General features: G+C 44.6%; 1 protein-coding gene across 7 annotated transcripts in view; it reads left to right on the top strand.

The window, feature by feature from the left end:
• Positions 1-17,279, top strand: part of LOC311138490 (eukaryotic translation initiation factor 4 gamma 3-like) — an 83,209-nt gene that overhangs the window by 33,145 nt on the left and 32,785 nt on the right. For 2 of the 7 annotated variants that reach the window (XM_084173189.1, XM_084173190.1), the window contains exons 8-19: positions 143-322; positions 437-548; positions 790-896; positions 1,913-2,038; positions 5,351-5,486; positions 5,674-6,435; positions 6,729-6,817; positions 9,739-10,012; positions 10,141-10,265; positions 11,333-11,455; positions 11,897-12,058; positions 12,271-12,468. In XM_084173189.1, the coding sequence (XP_084029315.1) occupies positions 143-322; positions 437-548; positions 790-896; positions 1,913-2,038; positions 5,351-5,486; positions 5,674-6,435; positions 6,729-6,817; positions 9,739-10,012; positions 10,141-10,265; positions 11,333-11,455; positions 11,897-12,058; positions 12,271-12,468 (2,394 nt within the window). Of the gene's footprint in view, positions 1-142; positions 323-436; positions 549-789; positions 897-1,912; positions 2,039-5,350; positions 5,487-5,673; positions 6,436-6,728; positions 6,818-9,738; positions 10,013-10,140; positions 10,266-11,332; positions 11,489-11,893; positions 12,059-12,270; positions 12,469-17,279 lie in introns of all 7 variants that reach the window. The other 5 variants (XM_084173188.1, XM_084173191.1, XM_084173185.1 and 2 more) reach the window with 3 other exon arrangements.

Genomic DNA, 17,279 nt, shown 5'->3' with positions numbered 1-17,279 from the left:
CCCAAAGCTGAAATGAGACCACACAGGACAGGCATGAAGAGATGAGTCTGCGGTTAGGACAGTTGTGGATCCTCTCTTGCTTCTCTGGGACTAACTTCTCTCTCATTTATTATCTTTGTCTCTCTGTGTGTGTGTGTCTCAGTTTTTCCAGAGGGCTCAGATGCAGACAGCGCGGCCAACCATCCCCACCAACGCTCACTCTATGCGGCCTGGCTCTCAGAACCCCACAGCGGCGGTGTACTCCCCCAACCAGCCCACCATGATGATGATGGCCCCCATGCCCTTCCCCTCCCCACAGGCTGCCCAGTACTACATCCCACAGGTGAGACTGACTGACTAGGCTGCTGCTACTCTCCAGCAGGCATTCCTCTCCTATTGCCCCACACTGCTTGTAACCCTTTGTTCTATTCTATCCCCTCCATTTGTCTCTCTGCAGTATCGCCACAGTACGCCCTATGTGGGGCCGCCCCAGCAGTTTTCAGTGCAGCCACCGGGGTCTGGCACCTTCTATCCTGGCCCTGGCCCGGGGGAGTACCCTGCTCAGTACGGTGAGTCTCAGCCAAGCACACAAACACCCCACCAGTAATGGCTGTGTCTCCCTCCACAAAGCACACAGATAGACTCTGTTAGCTGTTAACTGTGACTCTCTGTTAGCCCTTTCTAGTAAAATTATATTTTAGTACAGACCCCTTCAAGTCACAGTTTGTTCCTCAGCTACAAAAACACACACACACACACACACACACTGTACTCTGCTTACCCTTTTCTTCTTCCTCCTCCCTGACACAGCTCCCGGACCTCAATACTATCCAGGACAGCAGGTGTACCCCCCCCCACCCCCCATCATAGTGCCTACACCGCAGCAACCTCCACCAGCCAAGCGTGAGAAGAAACCAGTGAGTATCTCAGCATGCTGCCGTCTAGCATAGGCCATCTGCTCAGTGACGCACCAGCTTGTCTGTTTCCACATGCATACTGTGAGAGGATATGAGAAATGATCCCTGATATTTCTGATGAGACATTTCTGGATACATCAGCCCTTTTGAGTTACATTATAAAAGAAGGAAAGTATATGAGGGATGACATGGGTTGATTTGGATCAAGGCTGCCAGGAGAGTGTTTCTGTGTGTGGAAGGAGGGTTGGTTTGAAATGTATGCCAGGCCTTAATCTGGCTGTATAACACTAGAGAAGCCAGGCCTCGAGGGACCCCACTTTGAGCCTATTAGCAGTCATTTTGACTGCAACATTCTAACAGTCTAATAAATAGATTTCATATATGCTATCGGAACAAAATAATATTTTGGTTGTGTTTATGAAGGTCTTGGGTATTTCAAAGAACACAATAGCATTTATTAGTTTGTTACTGTAGGCTATCTGCTGCCGCATGCTCACTCGTGAAGCTCATGGAACAGCGTTTATTCTTTATATTTTGAAATGGAGGTAATCTCTTCAAATTTGAGACTTATTTTGCAAAGGTAAGTGTTGTTGAAACCTCAGAATCTGCTCTTTCTGGTACTATATAGAAATCAAAACGTCTTACCTGCATGCGACTGTAGGAGGATTTGAAAAAGTCACTTTTTGTCGCTCCATTTCCCTGCCTCTGTCAATTACAATATACAGTTTGACAATTCATAATTGTCAATGTAATCTCTTATGACACACTTGTGAAGACCCACATGAAAATATATTATCTTGCCAGAAACCTTTCAAGTGCCTTTGCTGAAATAGTGTTAAACTTTTTCTCTCTACATTTGCACAAGATGAATAAGAATGTCTGAAACTTTTGGTCACAGATGCACTCCTGTACGCACTACACAGCACACTCACTGTTTTGAATGGCTGAGGAAGGGTTGCTCTGAGACTCTGGCGCTTTAGTGAGATGCCGCTCTTTTCGTGTCATTGTCCTCCCAGATCCGTATCCGGGACCCCAACCAGGGCGGCAGGGACATCACAGAGGAGATCATGGCAGGGGGCACAGGGAGCAGAAATCCAACCCCCCCTGTCGGACGACCCTCCTCCACCCCCACCCCACCACAGGTAATGACACATCTACTCTCATGCTGCCTGCTCTTAGGCTTATTTTCTCTCTCTCACACACACACACAGGTTGCCATGGCGTGCCACTGGCCCACTGAACTGAGCTGTTAGCCTGTCACCCATGTCTGCCCAGGGCAGACTGCTTGGTGTTGGGAGGGAGTAGGCGATTAAGCCACCAGGGCTTTGGCACTACGACAGACAGAGCCATGCACCAGACCAGGCACAGCACATTTTCTGTGTTTGTAATCCATCCTCTGCCATGCTGCGTTAGACACAGCCAGCCACTCAGACTTCAGCCACTGTCCCTGACTCCCTGCCCCCCACCCATTGCTCTGCAACTGGGCCCAAACACACTCACCTGGCCTTACCTGGCCTCACCTTCATAACCTTTGCTATCCAATTTGAGTAACAGAAAACCTTGGCTATTTTACAAAGGTGACCTAAACACTATTTCATTGTTCATAGTAAATGAGTTATCATATTAATCTTGGACACACCGATATATGGCTTACACACACACTCATTGTTCATAGTAAATGAGTTATCATATTAATCTTGGACACACCAATATATGGTTTACACACACACACACACACACACACACACACACACACACACACACACACACATATATATATATATATATATATATATATATATATATATATATATACCTACCTGCATGTATCACTGTATCTCCTCCCTCACTTGTGCAGTAAATGTTGTTGTGGAACATGTAGTTTCTGGTTTCTGTCCCTCCATGAAGAATCCAGAATAAGATTCTATACTTATTCATTGATTCAAACAAAATGAGTCATATATGTGCTGAGAACATTTTAATAGACTGGTTAGCTGACAACGTCACAAACTATGCTCACGCTTTAATGGGGCAGAAATCCTTGTGTTGTGATTCTGGATGGTCAGATAGCTAGCAACAATGACAAGAAGCTGCCATGTGGGGAGTTGTACAGTGAGGGAAAACAGTATTTGATCCCCTGCTGATTTTGTACGTTTGCCCACTGACAAAGACATGATCAATCTATAATTTTAATGGTTGGTTTATTTGAACAGTGAGAGACAGAAGAACAAAACAAAATTCCTGAAAAACGCATGTCAAAAATGTTATAAATTGATTTGCATTTTATTGAGGGAAATAAGTATTTGACCCCTCTGCAAAACATTACTTAGTACTTGGTGGCAAAACCCTTGTTGGCAATCACAGAGGTCAGACGTTTCTTGTAGTTGGCCACCAGGTTTGCACACATCTCAGGAGGGATTTTGTCCCACTCCTCTTTGCAGATCTTCTCCAAGTCATTAAGGTTTCGAGGCTGACGTTTGGCAACTCGAACCTTCAGCTCCCTCCACAGATTTTCTATGGGATTAAGGTCTGGAGACTGGCTAGGCCACTCCAGGACCTTAATGTGCTTCTTCTTGAGCCACTCCTTTGTTGCCTTGGCCGTGTGTTTTGGGTCATTGTCATGCTGGAATTGCCATCCACGACCCATTTTCAATGCCCTGGCTGAGGGAAGGAGGTTCTCACCCAAGATTTGACGGTACATGGCCCCGTCCATCGTCCCTTTGATGCGGTGAAGTTGTCCTGTCCCCTTAGCAGAAAAACACCCCCAAATCATAATGTTTCCACCTCCATGTTTGATGGTGGGGATGGTGTTCTTGGGGTCATAGGCAGCATACCTCCTCCTCCAAACACGGCGAGTTGAGTTGATGCCAAAGAGCTCGATTTTGGTCTCATTTGACCACAACACTTTCACCCAGTTCTCCTCTGAATCATTCAGATGTTCATTGGCAAACTTCAGACGGGCCTGTATATGTGCTTTCTTGAGCAGGGGGACCTTGCGGGCGCTGCAGGATTTCAGTCCTTCACGGCGTAGTGTGTTACCAATTGTTTTCTTGGTGACTATGGTCCCAGCTGCCTTGAGATCATTGACAAGATCCTCCCGTGTAGTTCTGGGCTGATTCCTCACTGTTCTCATGATCATTGCAACTCCACAAGGTGAGATCTTGCATGGAGCCCCAGGCCGAGGGAGATTGACAGTTCTTTTGTGTTTCTTCCATTTGCGAATAATCGCACCAACTGTTGTCACCTTCTCACCAAGCTGCTTGGCGATGGTCTTGTAGCCCATTCCAGCCTTGTGTAGGTCTACAATATTGTCCCTGACATCCTTGGAGAGCTCTTTGGTCTTGGCCATGGTGGAGAGTTTGGAATCTGATTGATTGATTGCTTCTGTGGACAGGTGTCTTTTATACAGGTAACAAGCTGAGATTAGGAGCACTCCCTTTAAGAGTGTGCTCCTAATCTCAGCTCGTTACCTGTATAAAAGACACCTGGGAGCCATAAATCTTTCTGATTGAGAGGGGGTCAAATACTTATTTCCCTCATTAAAATGCAAATCAATTTATAACATTTTTGACATGCGTTTTTCTGGATTTTTTTGTTGTTATTCTGTCTCTCACTGTTCAAATAAACCTACCATTAAAATTATAGACTGATCATTTCTTTGTCAGTGGGCAAATGTGCAAAATCAGCAGGGGATCAAATACTTTTTTCCTTCACTGTAGGTGGCTTGTTTCAGCTAGTTTTATCTTGTTCTTGATACCATGACTTGTTTTGAGGTGTTTTGACTGTCTATGCTAATATGGCTCAAATTGGCTAGCTAGCCAACCAACAACTGTAACGATGTATTTGAGACGACAAGTGCTCATTGTGCAAATGTATTTATATTTTCAATAAACATTGGAGACGAATTATAGTTTACATGTTGTCAACAATCTAAGCCAACCCTGTCTGTATTGCCCCATAGTTGCGCACGCATCAGTTTTGTTAAACAACCAACCCGTGTATAGAAATAGGCAATCATCTTAAATTACAGTTCTTGTTCTGGATTCTGTGGAGGGAAAGCTTTTATTGTGACACTTCCTCCCTGTCCTCTCCTTGGACATTAACATTGTCTCTCCTCTCTTTCTGTCTTTTGTTGTTTCTTTTTACGCTCCCTTCTTTTGCTTTGTTTAACCTTGTGTGCCTCCATTTCCCTGTCATTCACTCTCCACCTCCCCTACTCTTGCACTCTTTATTTTTTGCTTCTTCATCTTCTCCTTTGCTCCGCTTTTGCCTGCTTTCTCCTTTCTTGTCTTCCTCCGTCTTTTCCTTGGCTAATGTATCTAACCATACCCACTGGTCTCCTTGTTTCCGCTTAATTCTATTTTTGTGCTCGTTTGTGCTTATTTGTCTGTCTGTGTTGCTAGTTTTTATGGACGCACCCTCATTATCCTCACATTTTCTACCTCAAATCGCAGCAGCAGCCGGGCGGCAGCCAGACTCCGGAGCAGGGCCAGGGCCAGGCCCACTCAGCCTACAGCCTGGAGCCCTCCCATCAGCAGCAGCCACAGCAGCAGCTCACGCCTGGGGCTGCAGCCAGCAAGCCAGGGCCAGGTCTGACCCTCTACCCCCGGCCCTCACCCCTCCACCCTCCAGGCAGAATACATCCCTGCTTTGAGAGCAGCGGACTGAGGAATAAAAAGCTTTTTAGAACCTGAACGTTGACTCAATAAAGAGATTGGCACAAAGAATTGTATTTTCTTTTGTGTTTAATTACAATGTTATCTGTTCTCTTTTCCAGTAGATGATAAGTCAAAATTGGAGTCGCTTGTCCAGAAGTCTTCCTCTCCCGGGCTTGGACAATCAGAACCTTCAATGGAAAGGCGAGAGGCCAGTGCACCTGTAACTGCTCCCTCTCCCCACTTGGATCCAGAGCTTCCCTCCCCAACCCCAGTGGTGGTTTCCCCCTTCCCGGCCCCTCTTCCTGTAGCTGGCCCCATTGAGCAGCCCTCTGCAGTGGAGCCCGCTGCTCCCCCTTCCTCCTCTGCAGCGGACCCCAAGCCCATGCCACCCACGACTCAGTCCCAGACCCCAAACACAGAGGAACTTCTTCCAGAAGCCCAATGCACCCTGGCTGCTTCCCCAGCCCTAACCCCTAAGGCTTTGAATGGCCATGCTGACACTGGGGCTGAGATGAACACCCAGGCCCAGGAGCCCTACCCCCTAGCTCCCTCCCTTTCCCCAACCCAGCCCCAGGCTTCAGCCCTGGCCTCCAGAGAAGACTGCAGTGAGGCTGTGCCCAGTGAGGTGAGGGCAGAGATGCCCCCTGCTGTCACAGACCCTATCGCACCAATCGCTGTAGTGCCAGTCACTCTGACCTCCAGCCCTGTGGTTCCAGCGCCTCCCCCTGGCCTTCCGCCACTAGTGCAGGCCACAGCGGAGCCCAGCAAGCCCTCGGACACTAAAGACGTCCTTCTCAAAGCAGGGACAGAGGCACTCATCACACCAGACAGCAAGCCTGAACCACAGCTACAAGCCCTTTCCAGAAAGAGTCCCACTACAGGTATGTGCATAGCCATGGGTACAGATATGACAGTGTGGATGTCACATGGATGCCTGTGTGTATACCATAAATCAACAGTTAAAGGTTGCTGATGGACAAGACTTGGATCAGCCAGACTGAACTCAATGCTGACTGCTGAGAACAGCACAGTGCTTACACTAACAGCTGGATTTTATGGTTATGCTGGGGAGAAGGCCACTTTTCTGCTTGTAAAAGTCTCTAGTCATTGATTTGTGGTAAATCGCTAGCCTATAGCTGACTTCAAAATGTATTTGCTGTTGTTTTCTCTGCAGTATGTCAGACTGCTCCTGCTACACCAAAGACCTGGAAGAAACCAAATGAAGGGAGTCCTGTTGGAGATGCACCACAGAGGGAGACTGAGGTAAGCAATGAGGCTTCCTATTCACTCTGCGGGGGGGGGGGGGGGGGGGAATTCAAATGGAAAATGTTTCCACATGTGCGGCAGTGGAACACAGACTTTAATGACTTGAAGTGTTGTTATCGTCAGATTTTTATTAGGATCCCCATCAGCCGACGCCAATGGCGACAGCTAGTCTTACTGGGGTCTGACATATAACTAAAAAGACTACAGACAAAAGTTAATTTACATACATTTAAAAACATGAATATGTAGTGTGTGTGTGTGCATCAGAGTATGTGAGCGGAGTTGAGCGGTTGGAAATCCCGCTCGTCACTCACGGAGCGGTGCTTGCACAACGCTCTGACGCTCCACGTCCTTTCCAGCCTCTCATTGAAAGAGGTAATATGTCAGCCCTATTGGGCCAAAATCAATGATCGCCTATTGTATAGATAATAGAACAAAACTTTTAAGTTATCTGATTTTTAAATACACTGCTCAAAAAAATAAAGGGGACACTTAAACAACACAATGTAACTCCAAGTCAATTACACTTCTGTGAAATCAAACTGTCCACTTAGGAAGCAACACTGATTGACAATAAATGTCACATGCTGTTGTGCAAATGGAATAGACAACAGGTGGAAATTATAGGCAATTAGCAAGACACCCCCAATAAAGGACTGGTTTTGCAAGTGGTGACCACAGACCACTTCTCAGTTCCTATGCTTCCTGGCTGATGTTTTGGTCACTTTTGAATGCTGGCGGTGCTTTCACTCTAGTGGTAGCATGAGACGGAGTCTACAACCCACACAAGTGGCTCAGGTAGTGCAGCTCATCCAGGATGGCACATCAATGCGAGCTGTGGCAAGAAGGTTTGCTGTGTCTGTCAGCGTAGTGTCCAGAGCATGGAGGCGCTACCAGGAGACAGGCCAATACATCAGGAGACGTGGAGGAGGCCGTAGGAGGGCAACAACCCAGCAGCAGGACTGCTACCTCCGCCATTGTGCAAGGAGGAGCAGGAGGAGCACTGCCAGAGCCCTGCAAAATGACCTCCAGCAGGCCACAAATGTGCCTGTGTCTGCTTAAACGGTCAGAAACAGACTCCATGAGGGTGGTATGAGGGCCCGACGTCCACAGGTGCTTACAGCCCAACACCGTGCAGGACATTTGGCATTTGCCAGAGAACACCAAGATTGGCAAATTCGCCACTGGCGCCCTGTGCTCTTCACAGATGAAAGCAGGTTCACACTGAGCACGTGACAGACGTGACAGAGTCTGGAGACGCCGTGGAGAACGTTCTGCTGCCTGCAACGTCCTCCAGCATGATCGGTTTGGCGGTGGGTCAGTCATGGTGTGGGGTGGCATTTCTTTGGGGGGCCGCACAGCCCTCCATGTGCTCACCAGAGGTAGCCTGACTGCCATTAGGTACCGAGATGAGATCCTCAGACCCCTTGTGAGACCATATGCTGGTGCGGTTGGCCCTGGGTTCCTCCTAATGCAAGACAATGCTAGACCTCATGTGGCTGGAGTGTGTCAGCAGTTCCTGCAAGAGGAAGGCATTGATGCTATGGACTGGCCCGCCCGTTCCCCAGACATGAATCCAATTGAGCACATCTGGGACATCATGTCTCGCTCCATCCACCAACGCCACGTTGCACCACAGACTGTCCAGGAGTTGGTGGATGCTTTAGTCCAGGTCTGGGAGGAGATGCCTCAGAAGACCATCTGCCACCTCATCAGGAGCATGCCCAGGCGTTGTAGGGAGGTCATACAGGCACGTGGAGGCCACACACACTACTGAGCCTCATTTTGACTTGTTTTAAGGACATTACATCAAAGTTGGATCAGCCTGTAGTGTGGTTTTCCACTTTCATTTTGAGGGTGACTCCAAATCCAGACCTCCATGGGTTGATACATTTTGATTTCCATTGATTCTTTTTGTGTGATTTTGTTGTCAGCACATTCAACTATGTAAAGAAAAAAGTATTTAATAAGATTATTTCATTCATTCAGATCTAGGATGTGTTATTTTAGTGTTCCCTTTATTTTTTTGAGCAGTGTACTTTGCTACAATGACACACTTAGCTAGCTACCCACCTCATTCCTTAGTTGTGGACACTACATCACCACACTCCCTCTCTTGCTCTTGATCCTCCTCATCTTTGTAAGTCATCTTGATTTTGAACCTGTGTCTTATCAGTTTCTTTATGAAAATATTTAGCGAACTACATGACACTAGCTAAAGCAAGGGGCTAACACAAGTAGCCTACAAATGCATGCTGGACCGGGCATGCCCTGAGCTCGTGAAGTGAGCGCTACTGGAGCGAAATTGGGAAAACGCGCTCCAGTCAAATTGGGCACGCTCCAGCTCCGCTCCGCACACATACTCTGGTGTGCATCTATCAGTTACACATACATGTCAATACATGCACGCAAAAAGTAGGCCACATGGGGGAGAGGCGTTGTGCCGTGAGGTATTGCTTTATTTGTTTTTTTAAACCAGGTTTACTGTTCACTTGTGCTATATGAGATGGGAGTTCCATTCAATCATGGCTCTGTATAATACTGTACATTTCCTTGAATTTGTTCTGGACCTGGGGACTGTGAAAAGACCCCTGGTGGCATGACTGGTGGGCTAAGTGTGTGTGTGTGTGTGTGTGTGTCAGTGCTGTGTTTCAGTTGACTATGCAAACAATTTGGAATTTCCAACACATTAATGTTTCTTATAAAAAAACAGAAGCAATGCAGTCAGTCTTTCCTGAACTCTTAGCCAAGAGAGACTGGCATGCATAGTGTTGATTGATATTAGCCCTCTGATTACAATGAAAAGTCAAGAGGACGTCGGAAAGGAGTTATCCATCATGATCAGTGTTCCAAGCCCCATGTTTGAAGTCCGCTCTATCCCTCTATCTCACCCCCTCTCCCTCCACTCCCTCCCCCAGGATGAGATCAAGCCTGTGGAGGAGGCTGCTGGAGACCAGGCCCTGCAGCCCGTCAGGCCCCGTAGTAGCAGCACCCCACCCCCACCCTCAGCAGCGCCTCCAGCCATGGAGGCAGAGGAGAAGCCCCCTGCCCCAGAGGAAAACTGGGAGGCTGAGCTGGAGCCCATGAGGAACGGGGCAGGGCACACCTCAGAGACGGAGAGCAGTGACAGTGGGGCCACCCCTGGGGACAAGGAGGGCTCTATAGGAGCACCCCCAGACCTCTTCCAGGAAGGTAGGAGGGCAGTTATTAGCCTCAGTTTCATTAGTGTTTTTCACTTCGTTTTCACAATCAAGTCATACAACCTTTGCACAGTATGAGATGAGCAGGGCTGTTTTCCTCACCTCTTGTTGTTTCCTCAGATCTGGCGGAGACCAACGGGAAGCGTCAGTACAACCGGGACTTCCTGCTAGGCTTCCAGTTTATGGCTGCCTGTACACAGAAGCCAGACGGGCTGCCTCAGATCAGTGACGTGGTTCTGGACAAGGTGTGTGTGAGTGGTCTGATCAGAGCTTCAACCTAGTGGACAGAATTAGTTAGCTGTGAGCAAGGCCCTAAACCCCACAGTGGTTCAGTAAATATTCTGGACTATAAATGGATAGTGTAAGATGTTAGCAAAGCAAGTTGCTTTTGAAAAGGGATTATGTATTTCTATAGAACAAATAGTGTGAGTAGCCTTATGTGATCCCTATAGTAAACATAAGACCAGATGTGTAGGTTTTTTCAGGTATTCAGTCTAATAGTCATTAATGAAATGATAGGCTTCTGGTAAATTAATCTCCCTCTTCTCCACATAGGCTCCATACTGTTGGAGCCTATAGTGGCTAGCCCATAGACATCCTGTTTTGATTAAAATCACATTGCTATTATGTCACACTTGGCAGTGTTGATAATTCAGCCCCAGAAAAGGAGCAATAAGACTGGCAACGATTGATGTACAGTCCCAGGAGTCATATTATTCTCCCTGAGAAAATGTTCACTAGTGGAGAGTACTAAGGGAAGTCAAGGACAGCTGAGAGAGCTGTAGTTGTTCTCCCCCTTCCCTTCCCCCACAATGTTCCCCTTAGTTCTCCTTCCACATCTGGTTCTGACTTCACTCACTTTGCCAGTCACAAAATGTGTTTAAACATAATTTATCAAAAGCATAGCTGAAACACAAAACAACATACAAAGTTGGTGGTGATCTAGGACTGTTATTGAGAATCCACCACCGCTCAGTGAACACCAGTGGGATAGACCTAAGGGAGGGGGGTCTGGCCAGTCTCTTTCTCCCCAGTGGTAGGCCAGAAACAACTCCCAACCCCTACCTCAGGCACTTCATGTAGATCTGAAAGGAGTTGATGGGTATAAGCAATATGGCGCTTTCACCATATTGATTATTATATTATTATATTGATTATTGCACCTATCCGGGGTATGTGACAATAAAACATTATTTGATTTTGATTATACAGCCACTTCTTTCCCCTATGGCTAGGCCCACAGTGTTAGAGAATCACTGCTCCCCCTGCTGGTCTGTCAGTTCACCATCTCGCTCCCTGTGTGTCTCTGCAGATAAACCAAAACAAGCTGCCAACCCGGGCTGTGGAATCCAGGGTGATCTCTCGAGGCCCTGACTTCACACCGGCCTTTGCTGATTTTGGCAGGCAGATGAGTGGAGGACGCGGCGGCGCTGCAGTGAGTCACGCACACGCTCAATCCCAGGCTCACGTAATTACTACCCCTCCTGACACCAACAGAAACACTGCTCTCTCTCTCTCAAATAATGTCTCTTGTCTTTGTGTTTCTCATCTTTCTGTCTCTCTCTCTCTCTCTCTCACACGCACTCACAGAATATTACCTTGTGAGTTTCATTTCCCACAGTCTTCTGGTATAGTAACAAACAACATCGCTGGGCTGGGATCATAGTGAGATAAATGAATCATGGGGAATGATTTGAATCTCTTGTTGGTTTGCTAGAGAAGTCATTTCCCAAAGTCTTACTCATTCAAGGAAAGTCGTAAACTGAATATGAGCACACAACCCAAGCCCTTATCTGAGGAGTCTTGGCGAGGTGTGTTTTGTTGGTGGTGAGCTGCAGAAGTGACGTGTTGTTCTCTCTTCTCTGTCCTCCAGCAGATGATGAACATGGGGGGTGGTGCCCGGCGGCCCCCGCCCAGGAAGATTATCCTGAACGTGTCGGCGAACGACGAGGTGCAGCTGAAGAAGGCCGAGAACGCCTGGAAACCTGGCATGAAGAGGGCAGGGCCATCAGACGACCCTGAGGTCATTACAACACAGGTAGGATGAGCCCAACCTTTCATCAGACAAAACCACACAGTCAAAACACACACCCTACTCAACTACAAGATATTATGAGTTTCTTCTGCAGTGGCTCCACACAGGAAAGAAATGTTGTGACCAAGGAGTTGTCAAGAGACCGAAGATGAAATGAAGTGTGAGTGAATGAATGTTCACCTCAATAAATGATGATGATGTTGGTGCCTTGTCAGGAGCTCTTCCGGAAGGTGCGCAGCATCCTCAACAAACTGACGCCTCAGATGTTCAACCAGCTGATGAAGCAGGTGACGGACCTCACTATCGACACGGAGGAACGCCTCAAGGGTGTCATCGACCTGGTCTTTGAGAAGGCCATCGACGAGCCCGGCTTCTCTGTGGCCTACGGGAACATGTGCCGCTGCCTCACCACGGTATGTAATGCTCAGTTCTTTATCATTCAGACATGATTACTTGTGGTTCCTCTGAATGCTGCTAGCCAACATCAAAAGATAATCTGTCAAGAGGAGTAAAAGGAGGTTGTCCACTATCGGCATATCTATTTATTATGGCCATGGAAATGTTATCTATTAAAATCAGATCCAACAATAATATCAAGGGATTAGAAATCCAGGGCTTATAAACAAAGGTGTCATTGTACTCTGATGATTCATGTTTTCTTTTAAATCCACAATTTGAATCCCACCACAGCCTCATAGAGGATCTAGATACATTTTCTAACCTCTCTGGATTACAACCAAATTATGATAAGTGTACTATATTATGTATTGGATCACAAAAAAAATACAACTTTTACATTACCGTGTAGTTTACCAATAAAATGGTATGATGGTGATGTGGATATACTCGGTATACATATCCCAAAATACATTTTAATAGAAAGTTAGCAAAATAGATAAGATCTTGCTACAATGGAAAGGTAAATACCTGTCTATTTGTGGAAAAATCACCTTGATTAACTCTTTAGTATTATCCCAGTTTACCTATTTGCTTATGGTCTTGCCTACGCCTAGCGAACAGTTTTTTAAATTATATGAGGAAAAAATATTCAATTTTATTTGGAACGGCAAGCCAGACAAAATTAAACGGGCCTATTATGAATTGATATGAATATGAATTCGGAGGACAGAAATTACTAAATATGAAAGCATTAGACCTATCACTAAAAGCTTCAGTCATACAAAAGTTATACTTAAATCCGAACTGGTTCTCTAGCAAATTAGTAACATTGTCTCACCCTATGTTCAAGAATGGCCTTTTTCCCTTTATTCCGATTACAACCTCTCACTTTCAGTTATTTGAAAAGGAAATAATCTCCCAAATATCACTATTTCTAAAACAAGCCGTAGAAAGTTGGTTGCAATTTCAATTTAAGACTCCAGAAACGACAGAACAAATAATGCAACAAATATTGTGGTTAAACTCAAATATACTAATTGATTTTAAAAAATGTAATTTTTTGAATAAAAAAAAAAAAGGTATAATCTTTGTAAATTATATCAGAGGTAGGACTGGTGGAGTTATGTCGCACATGCAGCAAACAAAAACATATGGAAATGTCTGCTCTACCCAAAATTACAACCAAATAATTGCAGCATTACCGCAAAAATGGAAGAGGAAAGTGGAAGGGGGAAAAGTAAGGAACTTGTCTGTTGGCCCTGTATTAAAGACCATAATTGGTTAAAGAAAATTGTGATAAATAAAAAAGTAAACCAGTTCCATTTAAGGGCCGAAGGTTTGACAGCTGTCCTATATAGATTGCAAAATAGTTGGGAAGAGATTTTTGACGTATCGATTCCATGGCACATGGTTTATGAACTGATACGCAAAACGACGCCGGATTCAAAACATAGAATTTTTCAATTTAAATTATTATACAAAATTCTTGCAACCAATAGAATGTTATTTATATGGGGGGATACAATCTTCCCAACTCTGCAGATTTTGCTGCGAAGAGACAGCATCATTAGATCATTTGTTTTGGTACTGTCCATTTGTAGCTTGTTTTTGGTCACAGGTCCAGGAATGGCTGAAGAATTGCAATATTTACCTGGAGCTAACCCTGCAGATAGCACTACTGGGTGATCTGAAAAGTCATAGTCAATCGATCAATAATATAATAATACTTTTAGCAAAAATAATGTTTATTTTCCATTTACAATCTGTAGAAACAATGAGAATAGAAAGGTTCAGAACTTTTGTGAAACATTACAGTACAGTTGAAAAATATATGGCAAATAGAAATCCAATATGGTTGGTGTTAAGAGATGAATGGGAGGGGTTGAATGGAGCTGAAGGTTGGGACTAATAACAACTAATAGCAACAAGATAACTAATGTAAAACATACGGTGTCCATAATACGTATATAGGTTATAGGTTAAGAACTTTTGTGAAAGAGCACAGTTTGAAAGATATGGCATATAGAAGCAAACCGGATGGACATCATGAAAATGATCGGATAGGTTGAGGATAGAGGAAGTTCAGGAGTAAAAACAAACAAAATATAACTATTGTAAAATTGACTGTGTCCATAAAATGTATAAGCTGGAAGTAGAGGCCTAAGCGTTGTTGTTCACTAGTTTACTCCAATTAGGGGAGGGGTGGTAGGGTTAAAAAGTAATAAAGGAAAATATATATTAAAAAAGGATATGTACACAACCGTTCAAAAGTTTGGGGTCACTTGGAAATGTCCTTGTTTTCGAAAGAAAAGCAATTGTTTTGTCCATTTAAAATAACATCAAATTGATCAGAAATACAGTGTGGACATTGTTAATGTTGTAAATAGCTATTGTAGCTGGAAACAGCTGATTGTTAATGGAATATCTACATAGGCGTACAGAGGCCCATTATCAGCAACCATCAGTCCTGTGTTCCAATGGCAAGTTTATCATTTTAAAAGGCTAATTTATCATTAGAAAACCTTTTTTGCAATTATATTAGCACAGCTGAAAACTGTTGTGCTGATTAAAGAAGCAATAAAACTGGCCTTCTTGAGACTAGTTGAGTATCTGGAGCATCAGCAATTGTGGGTTCGATTACAGGATCAAAATGGCCAGAAACAAATAACTTTCTTCTGAAACTCGTCAGTCTATTCTTGTTCTGAAAAATGAAGGCTATTCCATGCGAGAAATTGCCAAGAAACGGAAGATCTCGTACAACGCTGTGTACTACTCCCTTCACAGAACAGCGCAAACTGGCTCTAACCAGAATAGAAAGAGGAGTGGGAGGTCCCGGTGTACAACTGAGTTGCAAATAAAAAGCCATATCTCAGACTGGCCAATACAAATAAAAGATTAAGATGGGCAAAAGATCACAGACACTGGACAGAGAAAGATTGGAAAAAAGTGTTATGGACAAACAAATCGAAGTTTGAGGTGTTCGGATCACAAAGAATAACATTTGTGAGACGCAGACCAAATTAAAATATGCTGTAGGAGTGCTTGATGCCATCTGTCAAGCATTGTGGAGGCAATATGATGGTCTGGGGGTGCTTTGGTGGTGGTAAAGTGGGAGATTTGTATAGGGTAAAAGGGATCTTGAAGAAGGAAGGCTATCACTCCATTTTGCAACGCCATGCCATACCCTGTGGACGGCGCTTGATTGGAGCCAATTTCCTCCTACAACAGGACAATGACCCAAAGCACAGCTCCAAACTATGCAATAACTATTTAGGGAAGAAGCAGTCAACTGGTATTCTGTCTGTGCTGGCCACTCCATTATAGTCACCGGATCTCAACCCTATTGAGATGTTGTGGGAGCAGCTTGACCGTAAGAAGTGCCAATCAAGCCAATCCAACTTGTGGGAGATGCTTCAGGAAGCATGGGGTGAAATCTCTTCAGATTACCTCAACAAATTGACAACTAGAATGCCAAAGGTCTGCAAGGCTGTAATTGCTGCAAATGGAGGATTCTTTGACGAAAGCTAAGTTTGAATTGCACAATTTATTATTTCAATAAAAAATCATTATTTCTAACCTTGTCAATGACTACATTTCCTATGCATTTTGCTATATTTTCTATTCAAACTCATTTCATGTATGTTTTCATGGAAAACAAGGACATTTCTAAGTCACCCCAAACTTTTGAACGGTACTGTATATGTATATGTATGTATTTATGTGTATGTATGTCTATGTATATGTACAGTTGAAGTCGGAAGTTTACATATACTTAGATTGGAGTCATTAAAACTAGTTTTTTTCAACCACTCCACAAATTTCTTGTTAACAAACTATAGTTTTGGCAAGTTGGTTAGGACATCTACCGGTACTTTGTGCATGACACAAGTAATTTTTACAACAATTGTTTACAGACAGATTATTTCACTTATTATACACTGTATCACAATTCCAGTGGGTCAGAAGTTTGCATACACTAAGTTTGTGATGGCCACTCCAATACCTTGACTTTGTTGTCCTTAAGCCATTTTGCCACAACTTTGGAAGTATGCTTGGGGTCATTGTCCATTTGGAAGACCCATTTGCGACAAAGCTTTAACTTCCTGACTGATGTCTTGAGATGTTGCTTCAATATATCCATGTACTTTTCCTTCCTCATGATGCCATCTATTTTGTGAAGTGCACCAGTCCCTCCTGCAGCAAAGCACCTCCACAGCATGATGCTGCCACCCCTGTGCTTCACGGTTGGGATGGTGTTCATTGGCTTGCAAGCCTTCCCCTTTTTCCTCCAAACATAACAATTGTCATTATGGCCAAACAGTTATATTTTTGTTTCATCAGACCAGAGGACATTTCTCCAAAAAGTACGATCTCTGTCCCTGTGTGCAGTTGCAAACCGTAGTCTGGCTTTTTTATGGCAGTTTTGGAGCAGTGGCTTCTTCCTTGCTGAGCGGCCTTTCAGGTAATGTCGATATAGGACTCATTTTACTGTGGATATAGATACTTTTGTACGTGTTTCCTCCAGCATCTTCACAAGGTCCTTTTGCTGTTGTTCTGGGATTAATTTGCATTTTTCGCACCAAAGTACGTTAATCTCTAGGAGACAGAACGCGTCTCCTTCCTGAGCAGTATGACGGATGCGTGGTCCCATGGTGTTTATACTTGCGTACTATTGTTTGTACAAATGAACGTGGTACCTTCAGGCATTTGGAAATTGCACCCAAGGATGAACCAGACTTGTGGAGGTCTACAATTCTTTTTCTGAGGTCTTGGCTGATTTCTTTTGATTTTCCAATGATGTCAAGCAAAGAGGCACTGAGTTTGA

This window comes from Coregonus lavaretus (assembly GCF_964263955.1).
Source record: "Coregonus lavaretus genome assembly, chromosome: 12".
Lineage (NCBI taxonomy): Eukaryota > Metazoa > Chordata > Actinopteri > Salmoniformes > Salmonidae > Coregonus > Coregonus lavaretus.
The sequence above is the reverse complement of the archived record's forward strand: the minus strand, read 5'-3'. Positions and strand labels throughout refer to the sequence as shown.